The sequence below is a fragment of the Brachypodium distachyon genome, chromosome 2, assembly GCF_000005505.3.
Source record: "Brachypodium distachyon strain Bd21 chromosome 2, Brachypodium_distachyon_v3.0, whole genome shotgun sequence".
In the NCBI taxonomy this organism is placed as follows: domain Eukaryota; kingdom Viridiplantae; phylum Streptophyta; class Magnoliopsida; order Poales; family Poaceae; genus Brachypodium; species Brachypodium distachyon.
The window spans coordinates 54,083,984-54,110,997 of record NC_016132.3 but is presented as its reverse complement, the minus strand read 5'-3'; the positions used below and the strand labels follow the sequence as shown (position 1 = coordinate 54,110,997).

The 27,014-nt window shown below is 44.9% G+C and overlaps 3 protein-coding genes across 3 annotated transcripts; 1 reads left to right on the top strand and 2 right to left on the bottom strand.

Annotated features, from left to right (window-relative positions):
- Positions 1-4,005: 4,005 nt before the first annotated feature.
- LOC112271072 lies at positions 4,006-7,399 on the bottom strand. Its single transcript, XM_024459986.1, has 8 exons — positions 7,257-7,399; positions 7,013-7,074; positions 6,359-6,465; positions 6,095-6,200; positions 5,643-5,868; positions 5,202-5,489; positions 4,662-4,996; positions 4,006-4,534 (listed from the first exon to the last, which is right to left on the bottom strand). Exons 5-8 carry the CDS (start codon positions 5,787-5,789, stop codon positions 4,405-4,407), a joined length of 900 nt encoding a protein of 299 aa, XP_024315754.1. The 5' UTR covers positions 5,790-5,868; positions 6,095-6,200; positions 6,359-6,465; positions 7,013-7,074; positions 7,257-7,399; the 3' UTR covers positions 4,006-4,404.
- Positions 7,400-12,355: 4,956 nt separating this feature from the next.
- LOC112270766 lies at positions 12,356-16,005 on the top strand. Its single transcript, XM_024458866.1, has 2 exons — positions 12,356-13,157; positions 14,798-16,005. The coding sequence occupies exons 1-2, from the start codon at positions 12,356-12,358 to the stop codon at positions 15,001-15,003; spliced, it is 1,008 nt and encodes a 335-aa protein (XP_024314634.1). The 3' UTR covers positions 15,004-16,005.
- An 8,225-nt stretch (positions 16,006-24,230) lies between these two features.
- LOC100836328 (transcription repressor OFP13) lies at positions 24,231-25,375 on the bottom strand. Its single transcript, XM_010235256.3, has one exon. The coding sequence runs from the start codon at positions 25,191-25,193 to the stop codon at positions 24,414-24,416; it is 780 nt and encodes a 259-aa protein (XP_010233558.1). The 5' UTR covers positions 25,194-25,375; the 3' UTR covers positions 24,231-24,413.
- Between the last annotated feature and the right edge of the window lie 1,639 nt (positions 25,376-27,014).

Here is a 27,014-nt window from a genome sequence, read left to right as displayed (position 1 = left end):
TTTTTTCTCAGTCTTGGAGTAGCACACAACCGTAAATATGTAGCCAGGGTGCGAATGGAAATGGTATGCCCTTTAGTTGTAGAGATATCTGATTCTATTTAATGCAGTTAATGCATTATTCTCTTTCAACTATAAGCTGAAATTCTAGCTGGCACTAATATCAATGACTTATACATTAGCTAAACCTGGACACATGATATTATCTTCAACAAGTGATAAGCAGTTTTTCACAATATAATTATTTCTCTATTCTTGTTTTTCAGACTGGTATAAGGTACAAAGCCAAATCACACATGGCACCTCCTTCATTTGAAGCTTCATGCAAGAAGATACTTGTTGAGAAATAGCAATGCATACTTGAGAATATTCTGGACTACTCTGGATAATTGGAGAGTGTTGGGAATTGGTTATGCATATTTGAGAAGATTCTAGAATAGTTTGGATTATTAGAGGAGAAGATATTTACAAGGAGCCATCTAGTGTCATGAGAGAGGATATGAATATTTTAGAAGGCTTGAGAAATTACTTGAAGAGTGTTGCAATTTACCATGGCAGGACCTAGTTAGGGTAAGTTTCATGAATAAGTGAGAATTCTCTAGAACTAGGATACATGTAGAGTATTCTAGAGAATTGTAGTGGGATGTACCACATGGTCTTGTACAAGTATAAATAGGGGTGCTCCCCACCTCATAGGTGTACCACGATCACCACAAGTAGTGTATCATCACACCAAGTAGAGAAGTGAGCTACCATGGTAAGGTTGTGTGTAGGGTAGCCACTAAAGAGAGTGTTGTACCAACATTGAAATAGTGAATAAAGTGTTGAGTTTCCACAAGTTTGATATCCCAAGTAATGTAGTGTGCAAAGGTCCTCAAGAGTGGGTGTTAGGGTCGTCGCCCGTAAAATCTCTACAATACTGAAAGGGAGCTTTCTGCACACAAGTATACTTATCAGCAAGAATTTTGACAGCTTGGGTGGTGACGAGATCTACATTGCTGATTTGTCTAGAAATGTACGTGACGCAGATGGTCATGCCATATCTCATGCGATTGTGCTGGTGGGATTTGGCATGAAGGACAAAATGCAGTTCTTTAGGTTTATGAATAGCCATGGCACTCGTTTTGGAAAGAAGAGCTTTGGCAGCGTTCATGCTCAAGAAATCAGCAGAGTCACTTCATTCAAACCTTTGATGCAATAGGTAAAAAAGAATTCACTTTTTTTTAAAAGCTACCACTCCCTCTGTCCCATATTAAGTGACGAAATATTACATGTATCTACATGCTTTTTGGATATAGATACATCCATATTTGGGCAAATTTGAGTCACTTAATATGAGACGGAGGAAATATTTATTATCATCTTTGCTACTTAACAATTGAAGATGTGGTAGTTGAAGAATAAGCCAAATGTCTTTTGACTAACAATAAGTATAAACAACGGTATCTCTTGTGAACCATTTTTCAAATTATGTCTGCTTATAATAAATGTGAGTTTCTAATACTCCCTCCTTCCAATTATAAGTGACTCAAATTTGTCTAAATATGGACGTATCTATATACTAAAATACGTCTAGATACATGTAATAGAAAGTCACTTAATATGGGACGGAGGGAGTATGTTTTTTTTTCTAATAGTTAAGGGCTGCTCTTAAATACACTATTTGTTATGAATGAAACATATCCGTTAACTTAAGCATACTCTTTTAGTATTTAATGAGTTGATATTAATTGGATATCCTTTTAGATTTTGGCAAATATTTCATTTATGTCTAATCCATACTGAGTAGGCTATTTAATTCATGTGTTATGAGAGGACTTGTATCACCAGAAACAGAAATCAAAGCAAATGTTGGATTTAAAGCTGGTTGTTCTAATTATACAATAAAAAATATATTTGGTAAACATCTATCAATTGTTGGTACACTATGAAATTGTTGCACACTTGCTAGTTCTTGCTAAATTAAGGCCTCTTGGTACTTTCCTAATTGAAACAGTTTTCAAGTAAAATACTAAATTTGTAGGATTTGCAGATTGAGGACAGTGTAACTGGACTTGACTTCAAGGTAGCAACAGTGTAAATGGTGAATCGCTCTTCTTCGTTAATAATGACTTGTCATCTGCTCTGTTGGCTTTGGCAGGTATACTATCTCGAAGTGTGTTTTCTTTTGTTAAGTAGCCTGGAAATAGAGCTTGAACTTGTCTAATAACCTGTTTTTTGTAAGCATGTATGTGCCAGCTGGTGGCCTCGAGCTTCTCGAGCTGCAATGCCTGTTTCCTCGTTTTCCAGAGACTCCAGTCTGCCAGTCTGACCGGCCAGCCGTCCTAGCTAGCCTAGACACGGGGGCCATGAACAGAGAGAAAGCGGTGGTGTGGGGAATAATGCAACCAGACGAAAGCAAGCAATGCAAGAGGAAGCTGATTTATATTCCACTTGTAAAGCCAGCAAATACAACTAGTGCAAGACTGCAAGCTACTCGGCCATTAGCTTGAGAGGTTTGGCCAATTGGCGAGTGTGCACGATGCTTGTGGCATCTCGATACCCCTGTTTCTGCTTGCACTCCGGAAGGCTCTGTTTAGACATGTATATATGATATATATATGAACCGTGGTGAATGGAAGGGTCTTTGATGCTCTGGTCAGGCTTGAGAATGCCCCGTCGACCCTAGTAATAACAATGCTATTAGTATAGATTTTTTTTTCTTGTCAGTAGCGCTAGGCCGCTAAGTGTCGTTTAGTAGTAAGCTGTTGGTGTGCACCTGAATGGAGACAGAGAATGACCCTGTGTCGCTGTTCCTCTAGCTAGCAGGGTGTGGTCATCCAACTTTTGAGGGATCGTTCGTGACAGGAGTACCGATATAATGGGTCTGGCATTTCCAATATTCTGTACGATTATATCCATGTGGCCTAGCTTACAAAGGAATAGAGCTAGTGGCAATTCGATCTGTATTTTCCCGTCGGCTAGTCAGCTTCAAAATGGTATGCATTTCATATTTATTTCAGCTTAGGGCAGTCCTAGTTATTGCCCAGTTCTTATACCCTCCACATTAGTTATAAGCTTTCATTTTCTTTTGCACATAATATGAAGATTAATATAACATGGTCTTTTAGATTGCACTTTGACCATTTACTTATTTCACATTAGATTGTTTATATTTTGTATAACCTGCATAATTGAAACTAATCGTACCAAGTATATATTATAATAGTTAAAATTGTAAGCTAAATTACTAGGTAAATAAATATTTTGAAGTTTGAAATTTTAATATGCGTGTGTTATATTTTTATAAAAGAATTTCTATCTTCCGGTCACAACGCATCGTCTCTCATAGGTCATAGCCGTGGCCCATTGGGCCGGGAGGGCACGCGGGGCGCGATGGCAAGGGCACGCCTAGCTAGGCGATACAGGGATTCTAAAAAAAAAAAAAGCTAGAAGATACAGGGCAAGGGCGCTGGCGCTTGATTTGCAGGTGCACAGTCCGCGCGAGCGGCGGCGAGCTTCGTCTCGGCCGGTGACTCGGTGAGGATCGATCTACGGGCGCGGCCCGTGTGGCCGGTGAGCTCCATCTCAGCCAACGAAAATCTATGGGCAGTTGGGCACAGCGCCGGCGAGCTACAGGTCAATAATGTTGGGGCCAACACCGGCGCGTTGGTTCCATCCACGGATGGAAACGCCATCTCGCCCCAACGCAAAAAGGGCGGTCGTTTCATCTCCAGTACGTGGCCTTTCTTAAAAAAAAACAGACGGCAGTTTCATTAGCTTAGGGAAGCACACAGCCAGCCAGTTAATAAGTGATCAAGTCTTGTTCCATGGATGAGGGAAAAAATATATTAAAGGTATTACTATGCTACTAGAGATAACTGTAGATAGTCGTTGAAATCCATTCAATTCATCAGAGGCAAGCAGGGAATTGAAGTACACTTCCACAGTGGCATATATTCCTAAATACTAACATGACGAGTATTTAGAAAACGGAGTGAGTAGTTGACAACCCGTGCACGCCTGCCTACTAGTGCTAGCTAACACTTGCACACTGGTTCTTCGATCAAATTAAGGTACTACAAATTAAATAAACACGTGACACGTGGTACTAGTTAACTGCATACTAGCAGTAATAACGAAGTTTAACATAAATAGAATATTTAGTAGTCCAGATAGTAGCGGTGCCGACTGGCCGGGGGTACCACCTGCGGTTGCTGCTGCTAGCTGCTAGAGTACCAAGCTACAGTAGAGCCATCTGGGCAATTTTATTCCCGCCCAGGATCGTCCCGCTACCAACCAGATGCCAGGACAGCATGAAGGGGCGACAGATGGAGATGCTCTCGCGGTAGCGGGCGCAGGTGGGCGGCGAGAGACCTGTCACCACGATGGTGGTCGTGCTCTTCTTGCGCCCGGCCTTTACCTCTCTCACCGAGCCATAGGTTGACATGGTGCCGATGATGAGCAGCAGCCGCTCACCGGCCTCCACCGGCGGCAGTGGATCGTAAACTTGTTCGGTGTAGGGGTCACACATTCTGGGAATGAGAAGGACATCCATCTGCACGTACAGCAGAGAGAGAGAGATAGTTATGTAGCAACATATACGTGTGTGTGTGCGCGCGCGCACTAATAATCACAGCCAACAGGAGGCAGATAAGCATAGTACTATGCATGCACGTACATACCTTGAGCGCGTCGTATACATCTGGTAAGCTGCCTGGATGGCCAAGCACGTGGCCCCCCGTGCCTCCATCTCCTCCTCCGAGGACAGTTTCAAGCCGATACTGCCTCCTGTTGGCAATCGTGGCACTTGCTCGCAACGCCACCAGCCCGACCCCTTTTTCTTCTTCTTCTTCTCGTCGTCGTCGTCGTCTTCTTCCTCATCCTCTGAGTTCTGCCGAACCGCCAACACCGACACAACCTTGAGCTTTATAGGGTAGCACACTACGTTGTTCCCGTCGTCGCCCTTCATCATGATCCCCGGCCGGACCTCAACTTCATCTCCTGCTGACACAATCCCCTGCAGTGCAGGAAGCGCACGTACCCGGGCATTGCAATTATATTCATTATTATTACGTAAAAGACAACTGCTTAAACGGATTCGATCGATGGATCGATCAATCTAATTAACAAGGTACTGCTATGCATGCGTATCATAAGTGAAATTATTGTGACACAAGACGTAGTACGCTTGCTTGCACACGCACGTAACATAACGTACGTACCTGCACCACACGTCCGATTATTGTGGCAAACGTTATTGCGTCACCGGCAGTCGCTGCGTCCGCCACTGCGGCGACCTCCTCCTCCCCCACCGGATCGACCACACGACTGCGCGCGATGAGCATAAACGGCGCCGCCGCCGGAGCCTGAGAGGAGGAGGACGAAGCAGCTAGCACTCCACGTGGTTGAAGCATCATGTCTATCAGCCTTCTGCACACGGCTCCGATGCCCTTCAGTGCAGATGCTGTATGAACCTCCACTATGGGTACATCCGCCGGAGAAATCTTAAGCTGCGTGCAGGGCAGGGCGTGGCAACAAAAAGTGAAGGAAAACGCCAAATGCATGCATGTCAGGTCATTCATTTTTTTAGATTAAAAAACTTTAAAAGTAAAGCATAATTAAGGAGTTACAGTAGTAATCTACACGGCAGCATATGTACGTACATGTTTCATACACCTGTGGATCTCTTTCACGTGTGCTTTAAGCGTCTTCTTATCTGCAGTGCTCTTGATGATTTGAACTATCATGATACTCTTTCCCATCAAATGGGCACCTGCCAACGCCTCTACGAGGGGAACCCTCAAAGCCATTTGTTGGCTGTGAAAGAATCAGCATCCCATCTGCCATCATGATGCCCTTAAGGATCGTGGAAACAAAGAAAAGGTCACCCTGCACGGGCATGCATAAATAGAGTATAAGCGTACTTACAATATGACAGTATATATTACTAACTACAGTATATATTTATTATTCCGTACCATGCATAAATGTTACAGTAGTTTTTTTACTGTGCCACATAATAATTACTCTGCTCGTCGTCAATAAGCAACCCGCATGCATTCATCCAAGTATATATACTCCGTATAAATTTTATGCATGTGCAAGCGTTACGTACCGGGCAGTCTACGAAGGCGGCACGTCCCGAAAGGCTGAAGCGCTTCTCCAGATGCCCAGGCGTGTCGCAGCCAATGTGTTCCATGTCCGCCAGGTGGCCGCTCGACCTAATAATAATGGAAAGAAAGCACGTGCACGTTTTGTGAAAAAAATTGGTAAATTAAGACAAGCTAGTGCACACATTATATAGCATATACATATACTCCGTACAACATTTGCAGATAGGAGTGTACGTGTCGTTATGTAGTTTGACGACATACGGTACCTGTAGCATGATGCACTCGTAGTTGCGGAGCTACACTTAAAGATATTGGCGTGCTCAAACTCCAAATCCTTGGTTGGGCGTCGTTGTGCATCACTTTCCAGGTCAAACTTAATTTGACCAATGTGCAAGTCATGGACGCGAACCGACGGTCGGCAGGCATATGCAGACGAAGAAATTAAATGATATTAGTCTTAATAAGTAAAACACCTCTTAACTTCATTTTTTTCGTCTTTTTCGTCTATGTGCATGCTCTTCTATTCCAAATTATACTTCATCTCTTTCAAGTCTTAATAAGTAAAACCCCTCTTAACTTTGAGTTTGACCAAGTTTTTAGAAACATATGTATATTAACATCTACGTGTTCAAATAAATGCACTACCAAAACACATATATTTATAAGAATCTAATAATAAAACTAATTTGACGTTGTAGAAATGATATTGATACAATAATGCATTTTTCTTTAAACTCGATCGAACTAAAAATGTTTATACTTATAATAAAGGCAAAGTGAACTAGCTATAATCTGGATCAGGAGAAGTATTTGCCTATCTATCTACCTACCTTACTGCCTAATATCTACCGTGAACGAATCAATCTTCAACCGGAGTAGTGCTCGAGTATATATAAAATAAAGCATGCTTGATTATTTACCTCGTTGTCGAGGAGAGCCTTCAAAAGCGCCGATTTCCCAACGCCAACAGGACCGGCAAGACCTATATAATGTATGTATACATCAGTACATAAATGTACCAGCACAATGAGCGTAGATGATGGTGGAACGACATAATAAAAAAAGGAGGAAAGGATCGTAGGTTGCAAACTCTATACTACTCGTATTAGAGAGATAGTCCGATCCTTGTCTATAGACACAAAAGACAAATAAGCACTTACTCACCTACGCATATATTTGGTGCCGCCATTGCAACCGCTGCTCGATCGGATGCGCAGCAAAGTTAGAAGCAGCTAGAAGCTAGGTTTGCAAAGATATATGGATCGGTGGGAAGTGATGGAGCTAGCTCACTCCCACTGGCCGGGTTTCTGGAGACTAGCAATACGCAATGAGGTTGGGCGGCTAGGTCCATATATAGAGATATGGCGCTGAGCTGGGACTTGGTGGCCCCCGACGATTTACTGGAGATCAATTTATATTAATCACTTTTATTAGTAGACTATGACGCCCATCAGTCATTTCTATTACTACTAGTATACTACTAGTGCTAGATTAATTCTCCCTCCGTCCCGAATTAAGTGCAAATCCACCACAGTTAATTCCGTAGTGAGGAAGCATAGGGTGATGAAGACCCCAATCAACTGCCGACTAGCGAGTACTTGCAAGATGCAAAAAGGCTCGGAACTAGCGTTCATGCCAGCTGCGTGCACAAATGGCTTTGGATTGATTCGACGCTCGACGGTAAAGATTCATTTTCCTTTCCACTGCTGCAAGCAAGGCTGCACCAACAGGCTACCAAGTTGGTAAAAAATCGTTTGCATGCTGGCGTGTTTCTTTTTTGTGAGTAAATGTCGCTGTGCGTACGTTGAAGTCAGCCAAGTCAGAGGAATAGTATACAGCAAACACTAAAGAGAACCTGGCATACAAGCCACGCCCTCCCCTAATTCTTTGCTATCACCTCTCCCAGCAGCATGCCAGCACCTCGTGCAGTCCTCACACCAGACGAAGCCCCATCGCAAATCCCCGTTGAGTCCCAGCAGCTTCAACAGAGAACTTCAGAAAACAGCAAAACAGGTCCTTGATCACGCATTATGGTACATGTACCAATGAATGAATTCATGAACAAGCCATGCAACCTTTATCTGATCTTTGCGCGCAGTGTGAAATGAAGTTTTAAATACACGCGGTGCAGTGCTGCATGTACAGTGGAGCATGTGAGCTGACCTGCTTGCTCGATATACGAGATAAGGATCAACCCGTCCGGCAAAGATTTGTTTTCCTTTCGATGGCCGCAGGTCACGCGGCAACAAACAGATGCATGCTATTGCTGTCCTAGGGGCAGTCTATCAATCCCTGTAGTAGCTAGCCAGCACAATGTACAGTACTACGTAAATGACATGTGGGCCCCACATGTAGGGGCCACGTCACTACGCATCAGTGTGCCACGTCCATAGATCTAGAGATAGCATTCTAGGAGGAGATGGACATACACCCCTTGCAAAGTTTGTGTTTCTTTTTTTTACTAAAGGCAGCGACGTTGCTTTCAATATATTACGAAGAAGAGTTACAGAGAATAACAAAACAATCCAAAATAGTTTACACGACGATAATCATCACAACAACAACGCACACATGCATCGCTAGAGGAGCACTCCTAATGCCATCGAAAGGCCACACAACACCGAGACATTGCAACGCACACAAGGTTCTACGCCAACTTAGCTGTCATCACCACGGCTAACGGAGCAACAGGCCAACAACTGTAATAGGCATGGTCGAAGGACCTCACACCGCCGAAACCATAGTCGAAGGGCGATGTGAAGTCGAGACCTCACCGCACACGAACCTTGACCGCCGTAGGACAACCCCGAGGATTGCGAATAGAAGCTAGTCATTCACGCCGTCAAAAGGCACCGATCAGCCGAGGCGGCAGCAGGAACGCGAAGCTCTTCACAAAGCACGAACATAAGATCGACGACAACCGAAGAGGAAGCCAGGAAAGGCCACTCCCGATCATCCACCAACGCCACCCCACCTGCAAGGAGTCGACAGATCCAAGACAATGTCTCCAAGGAGATTACGACACAAACATGACGCCGCTGCCCGGTCCACAGGACCTTGGGTTTTCACCCGGATCTGAGAGAGAGGCCACCACAATGCCTCCAAGGAGGGCTACGACACACGCACACTACTAGAAATCACAGTTTTCCCTAAGGTAACAATCTTTACCTAGAGCCGATTTCTCTCTTCAAGGTAAAGCAAAGGTGCAAATAGTGTAACTCTAGGTAAAGAGAATTTGCATCCAAAAATTAATGTGGAGTAAACTATATACCTAGAGGTTATTGTATCCGCAGGTAAAGGATGCCTTGCTGGCGAGAAAGATCCTCATGGCAGCCGAGCAAAAATTTCACGCCAGGCAACAAAAGATCCCTTCCCCCGTCCAAAAAAACAAATCTCAGCCTCCTTCCCCCTTTCGCCATCTCCGCACCGCCCTGCCCCACCATGCCGTAGTGGAAGGTGTCGTCATTGCCGGAGCCGACGAAGGCCGGTCTGAGATTTCTCCCAGCCTCTCCCATCCATGGCAGGGACAACAACGTGGACAAGGGGAAAATGAGTGGAGGCGGCCTAAGCTGCAGACCACCCATACGACGAAGGGAGCTGCCGGACCATTGAGGGGGAGTGTCGTCCCAGAGCCCTAGAATTGCCAGCGCGGAGCCTGGCGCTGAGAAGCCCCAACCGCCCCAGATCTAGACAAGGAATCACAAATCCAGACGGTTGCAGCAGAACCTGGCCAATCGCCGCCTTCCACCGGACATCGAAGCCCCCACGACGGCGCACGGCGCGCCCTCGCTGCTCCTGCATGCCGGCCAGGCCGCTGCTGCGCTGAAGGCTGCCTCTCGCCGTGAAGAAGACCGCCACGACCATCCCCGACCACAACCTTTGGAGGCAGCCGGAGGCCGGCGGCAGCGGCGGCGAGGAGGAGGACGGAGAGGAGAGAGCCGGCGGCGGCTAGGTCTGGAACCTCCGAGTCGCTTCCAGGGAGACAAAACGGGGTTGGGGGAGGAAAGTGTGGGGAAACGTCCCCCTTGCGAAGTTGAAAATCTGGTTCTGAATTTTTCCTCCATCCAATATTTTGTCAGTGAATAGAATGTACCTTCAGGACTTTGCTTTGTCTCAAACTCTCGATACAAGCTTCACAATCGTGCCACACATCCACCGACTTGACACTGCTTTTCACGCCCAAACCAGTCAAACCCAAACTACCTTGGGCCCTAGCTATTTGGATGCAAAGTATTTTTGAAGTATTAGAGAAATACTATGGTATTATTCTACCTAAAAATAGAATACATACTATACACTAGCTATATACTACATACTCCCAATTGCGGTATATACTCCCTAATTTGTGTGAAATGTACATATAGGAGCAACTACTCCCGATAGTACAGATTAAAAGAGAGATGTAATCAAATACTATATCTTGCTGAAAAATTGCGACAAAAAATTATAATGCGTCTAGCCGCACAAATGCACGGGCCACCCAGCTAGTTGTCTTAAAAGAAAGAGTACAATATCCAAAACCATCACTATATATTATTCCATAATAAATGTCTCAGATTTAGTATAACTTTGTAACTTTGTTCTAAATCATACACTTATTAGGGATCAGAGGGGGTGAGTAGGTCCTCAACAAGAGCCATCATTAAAACAATTATTCCGAGAAACCATTACCTTTTCGGTCCTCGCACAAAGTCTAGTTTCAACGGCTATAACCATAATTCTGACGTGCCGGATCCACGCCTTACAACGCGTCTGCCGTTTACGATCGTTAGGCTTGCGTCAGCAAGGACGCAGCTCAAAGCCACCACTTTTATTTTACTTGAAAGCAACATTTTCTAATTTCTTGGACAAAACCACTTTCCGTAGTTAGGACATCTTCGAGTGAAGCCCACAAATTAATTCTCCCCATTTGTCCACTTTTGTCCATATGGGATCCATGTTCAAATTATGTAACCCAATAAGTGGTCCACATCTCACATTAATTTTCTTCAAATATGGGGAGAGTATAAAGAGTCCCCATTTATGCAAAACTTTTCCAAACCTTGTCCACTTGTCTTCTTGACTCACATATTAAAGACTCATGCATGAAGAGATAAATGAAGTTACTATTGGACAACCAAACATCCTTCAAATGGACAAATGGGGGCTCATCCCTCGAGATGCTCTTAGACTTCCCACAGTACTGCAGAAAACGGTTTCGACGTGCCTAAAAGGCCTGTTAGTGACTCGGCCATTGTGAAAAATATTAACATCCAGGGTGCAAAATTAACGATCATTAAATCCATTGTGAAAATTGCTAGATCAATGTTTGGGGAATGCAAGTACATTGATTAATTAGAACCAACTTTTGAGTTCTGATCGACCGGAAGACATGTGTAGCTTATACAGCTACTACATACAGCTGCGACTGCACGAGTACGAAAGTAATTCATTTCACGCGTGGACTGGCCGTTCAGAGTGAGCTTTGATTGTGAAAGAAATGGCAAATCCTTTGTTGCTTCCCATTACCACAGGCAGGACACAGGTCCCCATTGGTGAAAATCTTGAAGCCAGGGCCGCTGCTCTCGGGCTTGCAGGCTTGACAACCTAGAGTCCTGTAACGCAGGAGCTAGAGACAGTATCGACCTCCTTTATCTGAGCCCCCTTTCAGTAAAAAATTTCAAGGAAACTTGTTTGCTTGGGTTCCATCGCCAGAAAACCGCACAGACCTGTCCTGGTGAAAAACCATGAAGGCCTTGCAGCTGCTAACACGCATGACTGTGCATGACTGCATGCGTGGTCAAGACAAGAGATACGGACGGTATGCTCTCAACAACATTAACTTTTCTCTCTTGTACTCCTAGCCGCCTTGATATTAATTTACTACTCGTACGTAGAAAGCAGCCAAAATAGTACCCATGGTATTTTTCTGCAAGGCCAAAATAAAAGTTTTGTAAGCATAGAAAGCCACTATGTAACGATGTACTTTTTTTACCGGAATTTAACGATGTACTTGTTTCCGTAATCCAAGATACTTCAGTCTCTTCATAACTGGAACTTCGTAACAGCATGCAATGTTCCGTCACCACCGTTTACAAAATGTATTGGGTTTTTGTAAATTACCAATTCAATAACTGAGTAACAGAAATAAAATGGAAAAGAAGCAATAGCAGTATAGGATCTTTTTTCCAAGGGAGGACCTGGGACTGTTTTTCATTCATCAATTCAGAACTTGCGTGCATATTTCTCTCCATGCATATTTCTCTCAATCGGACAAGAGGGCCATGAGGCGGAGGCTGCTGGACATCATCCACCGCTTCTACCTCGACGCCATCTCGCGGCTGCCCCCCGCCGAGTTCAGGAGGACCACCGGCCTCGCACGGGGCCTCCACGTCGGTGGCCACTGCTTCGGTCCGCTCCATCCCGTCCACAACATCGTCGTCAACTCCATCTGGTACGCCGCCGCCTTTCCCGTCCGACGGCCCGCCGGCAGCGACGACGAAGATGAGGCCAACGCACTGCTTAGCACCGACGGCATCGCCCGTATCTGCCACCGCTCTCTCGACGGGCTCGTGGCCGCCCTCCGCGACCTGTGCCCATCCCTCTCCAACGGTGATGCTCTGTGGCGGCTCTTCTCCACTAGCGCTGACCTCACCGCTGCCGTCGCACTGGCAAACGGGGTCAGCAAATCAATCAACTACCTCTCCAAAGTGCTGGTGCCGTCATCACCACATGAACCTTCTGTATCGCCTCTCATGTTAAGCGCACAAGTCCTTGACTGCATTGCATCTCAGAAGCAGCAATTTAAGGGCATAGGAAATCAAGTGGTTAATGTTGTCAACATGGCACTGCAACAATACACTCAACGGTCTGGTGAACAGCTGAAGCTTCATTCTGTGTGTGGTGCTAGTCTGCTAATGGAGGAGGGACTAGAGAATTGTTACCACATCAATTTCCTGGCGTACCACGAGGGCTCTGGTTCCGCAGTAGGCGCCCCTGTGCTCTTCTTCACTGAGGCAATTATTCTTTCTTGTTATGAGACTGATATCCGCCTATGTGTGCCAGTTGATCCGGTCACAGACATTGGTATGCCCTTCCTCTGTGAAAAAGTTCAATTTTTGATTTGGGTGTACATGAATGAAACACACCGTTGAATGTGTATTTATTTATATTCTTCTTTTAGTTACTGTTATGCTCGAATAAGTATTCATTATCCTTACCAGAGTTGAAAGCAACCATTCAGATAGGAGAACTGCCACATAACTATGCAATGCTCCATCTGGGGCTTCTTTATTGTCAGTCTGTCACCATAATGCAATTTCGGTCATCACCTTATTTGGATGATAGCTTATGTACAAGTTGCTCCCTTATTGTTTTTGTAGAGGGATAAATATGATTTGCTTCTCTGCTGCCTTAAACATTTGGTGTTCCTCTTATTGTACATACCCATATCACTACTTCATATACCCGCTCCAGTCATAATGTTTTGGAGAACACATTCTCCAAAACCTAGCATTGACCAATAATTCTTTTGGAATACACCTGTAAAAAAGACAGTATGCAAACTATTTTGAGGACTTAAGTACACATAACGTTTTGTGTTAGACATTTAATTTTCTGGAGTTTGACTGGACATTGTCTAAAGCGTCAAGTATTTGTGACTGCCTGATTGGGTGACAATTTATATTTTTGTTTATTGGGTATGCCTTATTCAAGTTTTTACTTTCAAGTAGCATTTGCTGTTCGTACAAAAGTTGATGTTCTTGGTCGTCTTTACTCCCTCCGTTCCTTAAATTAGGGCGTATATTGTTTTCTTTGACCGAGCCTTTGACTAAGATTTAGTCTATTAATATATATATATATATATTGTGAAATAAAATTGAGATCATTGGATTCGTATTCAAAAGTACTTGTTTATGATTATGATTTATATCGCATAAGTCACACGTTGATGGAGTAATCTTTGGTCAAACACTCGGTCAAAGGAAACAATATAGGCCTTAATTTGAGGAACAGAGGGAGTAGTTTGAAATTGCAATTAGCCAAGTGCATCTTTTTAGTTTGAAATTGCAATTGGTCCTCTTTTCTGGTCCAAGTATTCACTCACCAGTTAGCATATTTTCTGGTGTGTTCATCCCATATTTCAGGCTTACTTTGAAGCAGCTGAGTTAAATGCTCTTCTGTCTACTGATTGACTCGTTTCGCTAGTAGCTTCCAGTACCATCATTCCATATTGCAAGCTTGCCTAAATGTTGCCTTATGATATTAGTATTCCATTTCTTAGGCCCTTCAGTTTTGTGCGCCTGCAGAATTGATTTGATTATGAACTCTTTTTTTTATTGGAATTGATTATGGACTTGTTGATACTTCACATGCCTACTTGATTGTTTATCAGATTCTGATATCATTCTTCATTTAATTGCTTTGACATATTCATATCAGCAACATGTTTTATCCTTATCTATGTGCAAATATGGTTCAATGATACTCCATTGTTCCAAATTGTAAATCGTTTTGGCTTTTCTACGTGCATAGTTTTTGCTATGATCCTAAGATATATGCTATATTTCTTGGTGCATAGTAAATTTATCCATCTAAAAAAGTCAAAATGACTTGCAATATGGAATGTAGGGAGCACTTTGCAATTTCCTTTCCTGCTTTAGTCCATGCCTGAGAAGTTGTAACCAAACAAGAGTTACTGACCTTTCTTTAAAATTCTTTCTTAGGCTGCTGCTTTGCTTGTGAGAGCAACAGGAAGATGGTTGTGCACCCCTGTTATGATGAATACCTTGGTGGCCTTGAATTTCAAGAGGATGAAGTCGACTATGGCAGTGATTTTCCAAGTCCCTTGGATGTGGACTATATCTTTTTTGATGCTGATAGAGACAGCGCTTTTGCAAATTACTTGTGGAGGGACAGCACGGATCATTGAGGTTGGCTGTTAGGAGTGGTGTCATGCTGTTAATCTTTGGAACCTGGAAGACAAACCATAGGGGTTGTTTGGGTGTCTTTGTGGAAGCAACTAAGCAAGTGCGATATGACAATTAAGACATGACCTATTGATTTCATCTTTTCTTAACATTTATTTGATTAATTTTATTCATCTAGGCATTAATTGTAAGATAGGTCAATAAGATATGACTTATTGTAGAACATGTTTTGTTATTTTATCTGACGTGGAATGCATAAGAGAATGCAGTCCCCTTGGAGCAACTCCAAGAGATCTCCTAGATCCCCTATAAGACCCCTAATAATAGCTAAATTTAGGGATTTTGGCTCAAAAACGTGCTCCAGCGGTGCCCCCATCTCATCCCCCATATGGAGCAGCACCCCAAATCGGGGTCGGGATCCCCCATCCGTCAACCGTCTAGCCGGAAATCTCCCTCCCGCTGAATCCTTTGCTTCGCCCAGCCATCTTCTCCTTCTCTGCTTTCTTCGCCGCCGGCAGCCGCTGGAGATTGGGACAAGAGGAGGCTGGGGAATTGGTAACGGGCAGCGGCGCTGGGCAAGGGCACCGTCCGGCGCTGGCCATGGACGGCAGCGGCGCTGGGCTTGGGCGGCGCATAGCATGGGGAGGAGGGAAGGGGCGGAGGGGCGGAGTTGGGCAGCCTGGGCTAGGGTGGCTGCCGGCGTTGAGCAAGGGATTGGGGAGTAGAGAGCGAAGCTGGGGCTGGGCATGGCGCAGGAGCAGGGGCGCAGGTGGCCGGCGGCGCTGGGGGCTGGCAAGGTGCGGAGGCAGGGGATTGGGAGGAGGGATAGTGCAGCTGGGTTGGAAATGAGATAGAGATGATAATGCATTGCTATTTGTATCATGTTTGCATCTGACTTTGTAAATTGGAGCAAATTTCTGTAAATTTAGCACTAATATTTGTTTTGCATTCCATTTATGAAATTATATGGTGTTGTGATGTATTCTCAAGATGAAATATAGCGGTATAGAAGAGTTTGTAATTTATAAAGACTCTGGTAATTTAAATATCATAGAGTATTATAGTTTACTTAAATATTTTATTATGAATAAAATGTAATATTTTTAAACATCAAATATATGTGTTTCAAATATATGATTTCAAATCAACTCATTTGAAATATTGATGTTTAAAAAATCGGTTGGAAGATATGAATATAATATAGAGATGTGAATTATAGGGGATGAGATTTAGGAAATCTGCTGAAGAGAGTTGAGATTTGGGAGATGAGATTTAGGGGATCTCTTGGAGTTGTTCTTAAAGGATGGGTTTCACATGAGCATGTATGCTAAGAAATAAAAATACCGGGAGGGCGAGTCAAAAGGAGCTAGCGCATGACTGGCCGGCATAATTGTAGCAGCGGCCGTCGCCACCTCCGTGCTAATCTGGGTTCAGTGGACTCCGAATGCTCCCCTCCCAAGTCTTCCGGTTCCTCCTACTATGATCGCGCCGCCGAGTGCAAAACCCCTCTCCCGAATCGGCAGCAGCAGGTCACCGAGAAGAAGCCTGATCTGCCGAGGACGACACCAGATGCTTCGGCCAGGCGTCCGTTTCTGCTCAATCTCATCCGATAAGAAGATGACCAGGATGACGAAGATGAAACCGAGAAAGATTTCTCCATATTTTGCAGGATATGTGTCTGACGGCTTAGCAAGGAAGACCGAGGGAGGCCGCAGCAGTGCACAAGGAAGACTCTCGTGCTGCTGAATGTCTTGCAGTTCTAAGTTTCTCACAGTCAGAGGTTTAGAACAGGTGTCAAAACTTTGGTTGCAGATAACATCAAACGTGCACATTCTGGGAGTACTGTTTTGCAATAGCGTTGATCCAAATAGGTCGCTAACCTGAAGGAGGGTTAGAGGAATTCACTGTTTAGATTAGATACAATAGTTTCTAACTTTTTTTTTCCGAAAGATAAAGCTTAAAGTGCTGGCTTTCATACATTAAGCATGTAGAAAAGTGTACAAGAATGCCGCAAGGCGAAGCAAAGGAGAAATGAAAAAAAAAGAGAAACAGAAAAGAAAGGAAGAAATAAATCATGGTGGCTCCCAAAGCAGTTTCCTTAGAGCTTTAGCGCCAGCAAAGGCCCAATCTTGAGCCGCGTCTCTGATGAAGACCAGGAACTGCCTGCCTGGGACTTCTTTGTCATGGAAGACCCCGTTATTTCGCTCATGCCAAATGGTCCAGCAGGTGAGAATGAAGAGCGAGTTGACTCCCTTCTTGTGGGCGTCGGTGGAGAGAGCAAGAATGCAGCCAAGGAAGTCGGTGAGGGATCTGTGGTCCGCCCGAAGAGCGCCCGCAATGCCGTTGCAGTTTATCCAGGTTGCCAGATCGCACCAAATTTGATGGGAGAAGGGGCATTCGACGAAGAGGTGAAGCGAGGTTTCCAAATTCCGTCGGCAAAGGGGGAAAAGTAACAATTTGGCCATCCGCGGCGCTGGAGATGATCCGCACACCATAGCCGGTCCTGCAAGAGGAGCAACGCAAAGAATTTCTGCTTGGGTGGAGCCCACTGCTGCCAAACGAAGTTGGGGAGATCAGATTTCGAGCGGCCTATGAAGTGGAGCAGGTACGCGGATTTGGTGGAGTAGACGCCGTCGGTGGAGGGGGTCCAGCGGATCGAGTCCGGCGTCTCCGTGAGCAGCGGAGGGGCCTGTCCTAAGAGGCGCCTGGCGGAGAGGAATTCAGACACAAACTGAATGGTGTTGTCACGGCGCAGAATAGTTTCTAACTTCAGAAAACTGTTTCACGTCTCAACGTACCATTGTTGTCGCTTGCCTTGCAAGCAAAGTTCAGGTCCTTGCTAATTGAAAACGATACCTGCGTTTTTGAACGAACAGGAAAAAAAAAGTACTGTACTGTACGTGTGTTGACCATAAGCTTCAAGTTGTTCGAACGTTGCACTGTCGGATGAACTAGCTGCAAACCTTTCAAAAGAAAATTGTGAACTACTGTACCATGACATGTCTGAAACATGGTAGGCTAACGCTAACAATTGTGATAGTGACTGACTGAAGACCTACAGAGTACTAGCAGGGAGCCCATGCGTTGCGACGGAATACATATGTTCGTCATGTCCAACGGAGTAAGGAAAACGAGAACTGATAACGAAATCTTGAAGAACACCGACAAACAAAACGAGAGCTCAAGAATAGAAACATGATTTATACAGTGTACATAAAAAAAAACATGTTACTTTTAAGTGTCTCTCAATATAATGCTACAGCTCAGACCATAATTCATGTAACTAAAATGTCACTCTCCCTTTTCTGCTAAGCAGCTAAAGGCCGAAATAGTGCTTAACATTGATGGCAATAATGCTTTTGGAGTTCATACAACACTGGAATTTGGACCTGCGAACTGAGATGTTTAGGTCACAACCCAAATTACAAATATATGTCGATAAACTATTGTTTTATTTCCCTGAGAGGCTCGTGGCGTAACCGTTGGCAGTTGGAATCCATGACGTACATGTTGACCATGTACAACAAGGTGTTAGGAGGTTGAGCACAAGGGAGATGAAATGGTGCTTGTCCTCTTAAATCTGATGCTGTTCTGAACCTGCGGTGTCCCTTCGTGCCATTAGGCGTGCTTGTCCTCGGAAAAACTAAAGCCTCCTTCACAGCCTGCCTATGCTTCTTCTCCTGTGACCAATGTTAAAAATAGTTAATCGATGGCACACGTAAAATAAATATTACCCTATAGGTTTAGAATTACCAGCCAAATAAAAAATTAAGCCTTAAAAGCATGAACTCATAAAAAAACAAGGGAATGACTGTCAAAATGTTGTACTCCCCCCGATCCATATTAATTATCGAAATATTACATGTATCTAGACGCTTTTTAGGCATACATACATCCATATTTGAGCAATGTGAGACAATTAATATGGATGGGAGGAAGTATTAGTTTGTAGGTTAACTCAAAGAAAATAGGGAATAATTTAGAACTGAGAACCAGAGCTTTATTTTCCATTGTGACCATTTATAATTGTGCTTTCCACCTCAGTGTTACTTTTAAGATCTGACTTACTTTTAAATTCATCATTTTTTCTTCATATTCTACTTTTCAGAACATTTGGAATAATTTTTCCATTTATTCAACGTTCTTGTATGGAGTGCCACTCTGGAATATTTAAAGAAACAATTGGCATGACTGGTCCTTGGTTGATTGAGTGCACAGTATTGATCATTTTCTGATATTTTAACATGTGTTAAACTACAATGAACACAAAGCCATAATAGAAAAATATGGATCAGGGTGGTACCTTTGACAGGTTTTTAAGGGCACCAAGAAATAAAAATACACTCTCAGCCTTTTTGCGGTTTGACACAGAAAAGTTCAGAAAAAGAGAAAGAAATACCACCGAAGGAAGTTTTGATGGATGTAGTGGTGGCTGACAAGCTCCAGCACCTCCTCCTCTTCGTCCTTCTACTGTTTGGAAAAAATAACATCAGCTCTAATAATCTGAAATGAAACATGATTTCCCCTAACTATCTAGATCCCATGGCAGAGCAAAGCTTGGTACGGTATCTAACAGAAACAGCAAATAGGTACTAATTCGCGTACTATGGTTATTATTTGTTGAACATGCCAATCTGATACTTGTACTATTCATATTGGGTAGCCAGGAAATAGCGAAAGCTAAAGGGAGAGCCTAATTCTCAGCTACATGAAATATTTTTTGGGTCTCAGTCAGTTTTTTGTTTTGTTGATAACCAGACACTCCCTGAGCTATTGAGCTGAAAACGAAGCTAACACAAGAAAGCACAAGCATCAGCCCTCTACTATTGATATCACCCTCTCTTGTATAAACAAATTGAGCATCAAACAGTGTACAACCCTTCTTAGAAAAATTTAAAAGGAAGCTGAAACTTAAATTCGAATTGAAAATTAATCCTAAAAATCAAATAAGAAAAGAGAAACTTAAATTCAAATTGAACCTGAACCCTCCTAGTTAATTTCAAGTATTTAACACTTCGAACTAAAACTGAAACTTATAGCTGAACCTAGGAGACACACAAAGCTAATTAGTGGCAGCACCTGGAGGACCAAGGATAGAAATTAATGAATGAATCAAATATATGGAGCTGAATTTAAATGGGATTTTTTTTGGCATATGAACACCAACTTCATGGGTCATGTAATACCCAGCAAAGACTACAATTGAGCAATACCTTCAGCTACACCTATATCTGTAGCAGGACTGGATTCTAGTTGTCTCCTGATAGCAACTACTATGAAGACATGCTAATACTAAAAGCTAGAAGTCAAATATATCAGTCTATAATTTCAAATCTAGAATGTAGCAAATTCTAATAAGATTATTTAGATAATTTAAAGATCAATATTCAAAATAAAGTATTGATCAATAATTCATCACTGAACCTAGGAACTTCCCCCTACAACATGTACAGCAGCATCTTTATTTGTCCCTATGCTAATACAATGCGATGAACATATCAAATTCTTGTGCTCCACACTTTTTCTAATTGCACAGCTTCAGAAGTGGGTATATATTCATCGCTACTGCAGCTTGCCGTAGTAAATTAAATTGCATGATCAACCAAGTGAGAGGAATCGTAGTTATCCAAAACCAAGTAGCAGATCGAACTCAATTTCAGTTACATGTGAGCATCTACCAAGAAACGAAGCAAGAACTAACCGTAATCAACGCTAGAAACCAAACATTAACCACTCAGTCCAAGAAACAGCATGGCGATAAGAGCTACAGAAGAGAAAGTTTTGAATTGAAGAGGGGGGAGAAATCGTAGAATATTGCAAAGAAACATCAATGCCCGAAGAAGAGAGGAAGAGAACTAACCTGTAGCTCACCGGAACTCCTCCAGGTCTCCTCGCTTCACTTGTTTTCCGAGTTCTACAAATCGACAAGACAGAACAACTGAGAAGGAAGAATTCCATTAGCAGGACGACGGAGGAGAAATTGTAGAAATTTTCAATTACCACCAATGTCTGAAGAGAGGAGAGCAGGGAAGAGTAGAGCAGCGGAGAGGAGACTAATCTGCAGAGCTCGTATCTGGCCTTTTTGTAGCCGCGGAAGGAATTTAAACACCGGAAGTGGGGGAAGTGGGGCGGTTCGAGTCTACGGGGCTGACCATAGCTGACCGAGGTCTTGCACACGCACGAACTTGCAACCGCCCATTCCACGCTCGACGCAAGTTGCCGGAACCACCCTCGCATGGGACCAGCGCCTCGCCTGAATCGCCATCGCAAGGCCGCCGCCGTGCCGAAGGAGAGGAAGCCGCCGCCTTTCTGGAGGAGAGACGCACGCGTGGCGACCGCCCCTCCATCTGCCCGCTTCATCCCCACCACAAGTGCAGCGGCGGAGGCTCCGAATTCACCAGCGTGGGATCCTACGGAGGGGGGGCTGATGGGAGGATGCCAGCGGCGGAGGAGGAAGGACGTTGGATCCAGGGGAGCAGCGGCTGTGAGAGGAAGCGGCGCGGTGAGGAGGCGGCCGGGCGGACGCCGGCAGCGGAGGAGGGAGGGAGAGGGAGATGAGAGGAGGCAGTAGCGTGCGGGATCGGGTTTTTTCCGTTCGCTGTTGTGTGCTGAAGGGGGAGGAACAATCAGGGACGTCTATAGAGACTGATCGGACAGCTCACAGCATGTGGACAGTATATCGATATCGATTTGACAGGTGGATCTGTAGCTGGGCCAGGCCGAGGTAGTTTGGCCCGTCAACCGATTTTTGTATGTTGGCCTCGATTGATTAGCCGATGATGAGAAACCGCTTCATCTTCATCCTTCAATGCGTACACCTCCTCACTAGATGGATAAGCGCGCCGTGCCGCGCTGCCAATTATCCGGCCTGTCAAGAGCATGTTTGGTGAACCTGTTTGCTTCGTTATTTTTGCTTCTTATATTGGTGATAAAACATGCAATTGTTTTGGCCGTGTGGATTATTAAGCAGTAGCTTGCAGGGCTGCAGCTCCCCCTGGTCTCGGAATTGAGCAGGGGCTCTTCGAGGTACAAGGCTAGGTTTAATAAACTGCTACCAGGGTTCAGAACAATAGCATGAAAACAAGAATGATTGAATAAGTGTAGTTATGATCCACGGGTCCAGGTTCATGCATTACAAGCCATTGTCTATGAATATGAGGTGTCAAGGAAACATAGCCAAAACACTTTTGGAAAGATCTGTATGCAGGCAAAAGCATTTCTGCAACTGTGAGTCTTAGTGACTCACGCAACTCTGAATCTGGAACAGACCAGCCACACTGCTTTTGATAAATCTCTTCAAATAAAACATTGAAAGACCTAAATCTGATAGCATCACAGATGAAGAAAATAGTTCAGAATGGCATATAAAACATCATCATACAAAATATGCAGAAGTAATCAGTGCATATGAGCAAACCTCTCATTTACAGCTGTTATTGAAGCTCCACTACTTTCTGTAATTTCAGTATGAAAGGTTATGTGTGTTTCCAGGCATCGTACTACATGAAACAGTTATGCTATGTGAAAACAGAAGATCCAATAGAATTTAAATGTGCATGACTACTGGAACCGGAAAACCAATGTACATAAGTAGCATGAAACGTAGCCATGAATTCTTGGACAAAAGAAGAAGAAAAAAGGCAAGGATAAATTTTAGGATTTTCAATTATGATGTCGTACCTGCCGTCCATGCCAAGATTAGCAAACAAACCTCACGACAAGAAGATCAGAATCTAAAGTGCCTCTGCACTGATAGTATCACCATATTAGCCAGTAAGTCATACAAACTATGAACAGTAGTATATCCGGTTGAAGTAGAAAATCAAAATGTGATGCGACTGCCCAGTCAGTCAAGAAGCCATCTTCTTTGACTGTAGCTACCACGCATAACTTGTCCTCAATTTCTCAGTGAGATGATGGTTGGCTCCATGCATAAGAAATTCTAAAGTTGTCAGATTACAAATGACAGAGGCGTAGCGTGTTTAAATTTCCAAGATTCCAAGATACCGAAGATCACTTACAGTAATTCAAGAGACGAACAATCACCAATCTCATCAGGGATCTGCCAGAAGGTCCATTCGACTTCAGATCACTACATATGACCAAATATACAGGTGAAAGAGTCACACAGACATATAAGACATATAAGAGTCACACGGACCAGCAGGCAGGGACGGCCCACAGACGCGACGGCCCACAAAAGCCCATCATCCTCATAGAACAGAACCGATCGAGGAACAGTTAAAAGACCACATGGGCGTGGAGAGAGATATGTCTACAGACTGCGTCGACCTGCACGCCAACGTCACACACTTCATCCTTCCCTTATACGATTGTGTTGCACTTCAGTCCGTACATCATTTTCAGCCCCTTGATTAGAGAGTCCTAAATTACACGATATTTGCGCCAGGTTCATGCACAAACACGCCTAATCACGCACAAAAAATGGTACACAGATTTAAGGGAAAATACCGAGCTTTATTGATAATAAATACGGATTTCCTAGGGATCAGTCTGAGAAAACAAATTTCTCAATCAACAGCGTAACCGAAAATATGTAAGTAATTAAATAACCGAACAGTAAACTGTGAAAGGCAGTTGGCCCGGTGGTGCGTTGATATTTAGTCTAGCATTTTTTATTTTTTGCATCCCAATTTTTTTGGGCGAGTTGCATATTTTGAAAATTTCAGTGCAATTAAAAAAATTTCACCCACAATTTTAAATGTTTCACCTGCAATTTTTAAAATCGCGCATAAAATTTTACCTGCAATTTTTAGAATCGGCATAAAGGTTACCTGCAATTTTTAGAATTGCACATAAAGTTTCACCTGCGATTTTGAAAACTGCGCATAAACTTTCACCTGTAATTTTTAGAATCGTGCATAAAGCTTCACTTGCATTTTTAGAACCGCGCATATAGTTTTACCTGCAATTTTAAAACCGGGCATAAAGTTTTACATGCAATTTTTAAATTTTGATTGTTATTTTTTTGTTGCATTTTTCCTTTTGTTCGTGGAGTTTGGTTGTGCTGTACAATTGTGCATTCGCAGGATCAGTCATTTTTCAAATTTCAAGTTTTTAGCATTGTTTCAAAATCGTAGCAATATACATGAGAAGTATACAAGTGGGACTAGATTTATTAATATAAGAACTAGTGCTTTTTATTTTGACACAGGTACACACTCGTACACGTACACATGCATGTACACGCACATACGGACGGGATGACTGAGAAATCGACTGAGCCTAGCTAGTCCCAATTAACTAACCGACTCTGCAATATTCATTTTTCATTCATCTTGGCTCGACAAAGTTGACATGCGCACACTCATGATCATCCCACCCAGGTACTGACACAAATGACGAGAGATCCACAGAGGCTGTTATTACACTGGAGTATTTTAGCTTCGTCTTATCTGGGCTCCTCTCCCAACTCTCGATCCACGGACGTGCACGAACAACTCCGGGACGAGCACGCACAGCGGGCCTGCCGGTCGGCGATGGCGACTATGACGTCGATGAAGGCCGCCACGATGGCGCCGTGCGTGTCCTCGCCGTTGGCACGGAGGTACCACCCGAGCATCTCCTCGAGCCAGCCCCAGCCACAGCCCAAGAAGCCCGCCCCGACCCCGTGCGCGGCGTCCAGCATCTCCTCCATGGACGCCCGGAAGTCCCGGTACGGGTTCGCCGACTCGAACGCCACGGCCAGGCCGCCCACGAACACCTCGTGGTCACGGGCACGGGCGCGGGCGGCCAACGGTTTCTCCTCGAGGATGGAGCTCGTGGCCGACGCGCCCGCGGCCGGGTCGAAGAGGAGCCGGTCGGAGGAGCGGATGCGGAGGCCTCCCACGACGATGGCGCTGTCGTCAGCCTCGCCCGCAGCTGAGGCCTCGGACGCCGTTGAGGAGAGGCTGTCGTCGGCGGAGCAGTCGTCTTCGTGCTGCCGCGCGGAGGAGCTCGTGAAGGAGCTCTCGGCCGAGTCGAGGAAGATGGAGGCGAGTGTCCTTGGAGCGCCGGGCGGCGGTAGGGCGGCGTGGTGGAAGGACTGCGTTCTCGGGTGCTTGCACGACGGCCACGCCCATGCGGGTGCCGCGGCGGCCGGGTCGCGGGGTGGTGATGACGACGAGGCGATGTCGACCTTGGCGGCCTTGGTGTGGAAGAGGGAGCCCAAGGCCAGCTTCCTGGTGACCATTTGTGTTCTTCTGACGGTGTCTACTGTCTAGGTAGCTTGGCTAGGAGAGGAGGTCAGGAGGAGAGGACAAGGAAGGAGAAGAAGGGTTTGGTGTGTGGCTTTAAAACCAGCTGGGGTTATTTGACATGGCTACCTGCCGTCGACAGTCGTGGTAGTTTGGTTTTAAAGGAGCTCTGCGAGGAAAGAGAATACGATGACATCTTCTGTGGACATATTGTACTCCGTACCTGCTGTACATGTGCGCACAACACAAAACTGCAGGACACGGGGAAGAGGGCAACGCTGATAGCCTGATACGATATGGAGCCATCGATCGAAACTGCAAAGGCAAACTTTGTCTCGCGAATGGAAATCCGACCCGGTCGTTTACCAAGGATTATATACGGATCAGGGGAAGCATGCAAAGGCTCGCTGTTCTCCCGGCGAATGTTTGCAACGCCCCCTCCTGATCAGCCCCGTCGACGAGCAGGAGCGAGGTGCACGACCGCTCAGGGCCACCAAAACGTTAGCCCCCGTATCGCTAGTTAGTTAGGAAAGATAACGTGAAAAAAGAGAAATTAATCGCTAACTGTGCGGGCCGACGGGCGCACGGCATTGATCATGACCGCTCAGGCCCCCAAAAACTGCGGGATATGTGCACGTACGACTCCTCGACCTCCTGTCGACGCCTCACGAGGACTCCACCCAAACCCAATCGCCTGCCGCCCGTCGACGATCGATTGCTTCGTGCCTTCGTTCGTCAGTTTAATCGGCTCCTCAGCCTCGGGCTGAATTATCTTCCCCGCTCCCTGTTGTTCTCTCATCTAGAGCTACTCTGGACGACGCCCTCCAGCCTCCGCTCCGTCCGTTCGCGTCCAGGACTGCAGGCCTCCGGCTCTGTGCGCCCTGGTGCTGCTGGCCGCTAGCCTGCTACTTCTAATCAATCATGATTGATCACTGCTGTTCATTGAGGTTAATATTGTAACATATTCTTCATTGAGTAAAAACTTTTAGGATTATAAGTGCATCCCAAGTTCTGGATCAAATAGCTGCTCGTCAAGCTATTGAGGTATACTTTTGGCATTAGTTTTTGCATAAATAAAACTACTCCATCAGTCCTATAATTCTTGTCCTTGTTTTAGTACAAATTTGAAGTAAAACAACAACAAGAATTATGAGACGAAAGGAGTATGTTTTAGTTATATGAAGTTGTCCAAATTTTAGAATAAGAGTTTCAATTTTGCTCAGGGGCCTCCAATTCCCGGAGACGGCCCTGCTCCTGAGCCTCCTCTCATTCCATGCTTCGCTTCGATTGCTCGAGAGGAGCTTGACCACCGGCCGCTTCGCTCTTTCAGGGCGTTGTGAAATGCCAAAGGCCATGAATGTCTCTGCCTCCTGCGTCACTGCACAGGTTGCCCTGCCCGTTTGAACTTCACATGTGTGGCCGCCTGGCCGGCCGGAACCCTGCACCTGATATATCAATTCGTCAGTCCAAAAATCGCTTCGCGTGCGGGACAGTGCCTACCTCGCTTCGATGCATTCATTGATCATGCATGATGTAAACGGGTCAGGACAGCTCACTGTAAAGTCTCAGCGCAACCATGCAAAGCAAAACGTATGTTCAGAGCCGCGGCAGACTGACTGACCGACCAGCCACTTGCATTTATCCCTGAATCGAGAGCACGTGAAATGAAGAGTTCAGCTCGCCGTGGCTCTAGAGTATTTTTTTTGCTCTTCTTCGTGCTTCTGAATCCTTGCTGCATGCTGCGCCGATCCATCATTTGCCCCCCCCCCCACCCACCCCACACACACACACCCCGCGCCGTTCCTCTGTTCCGACGC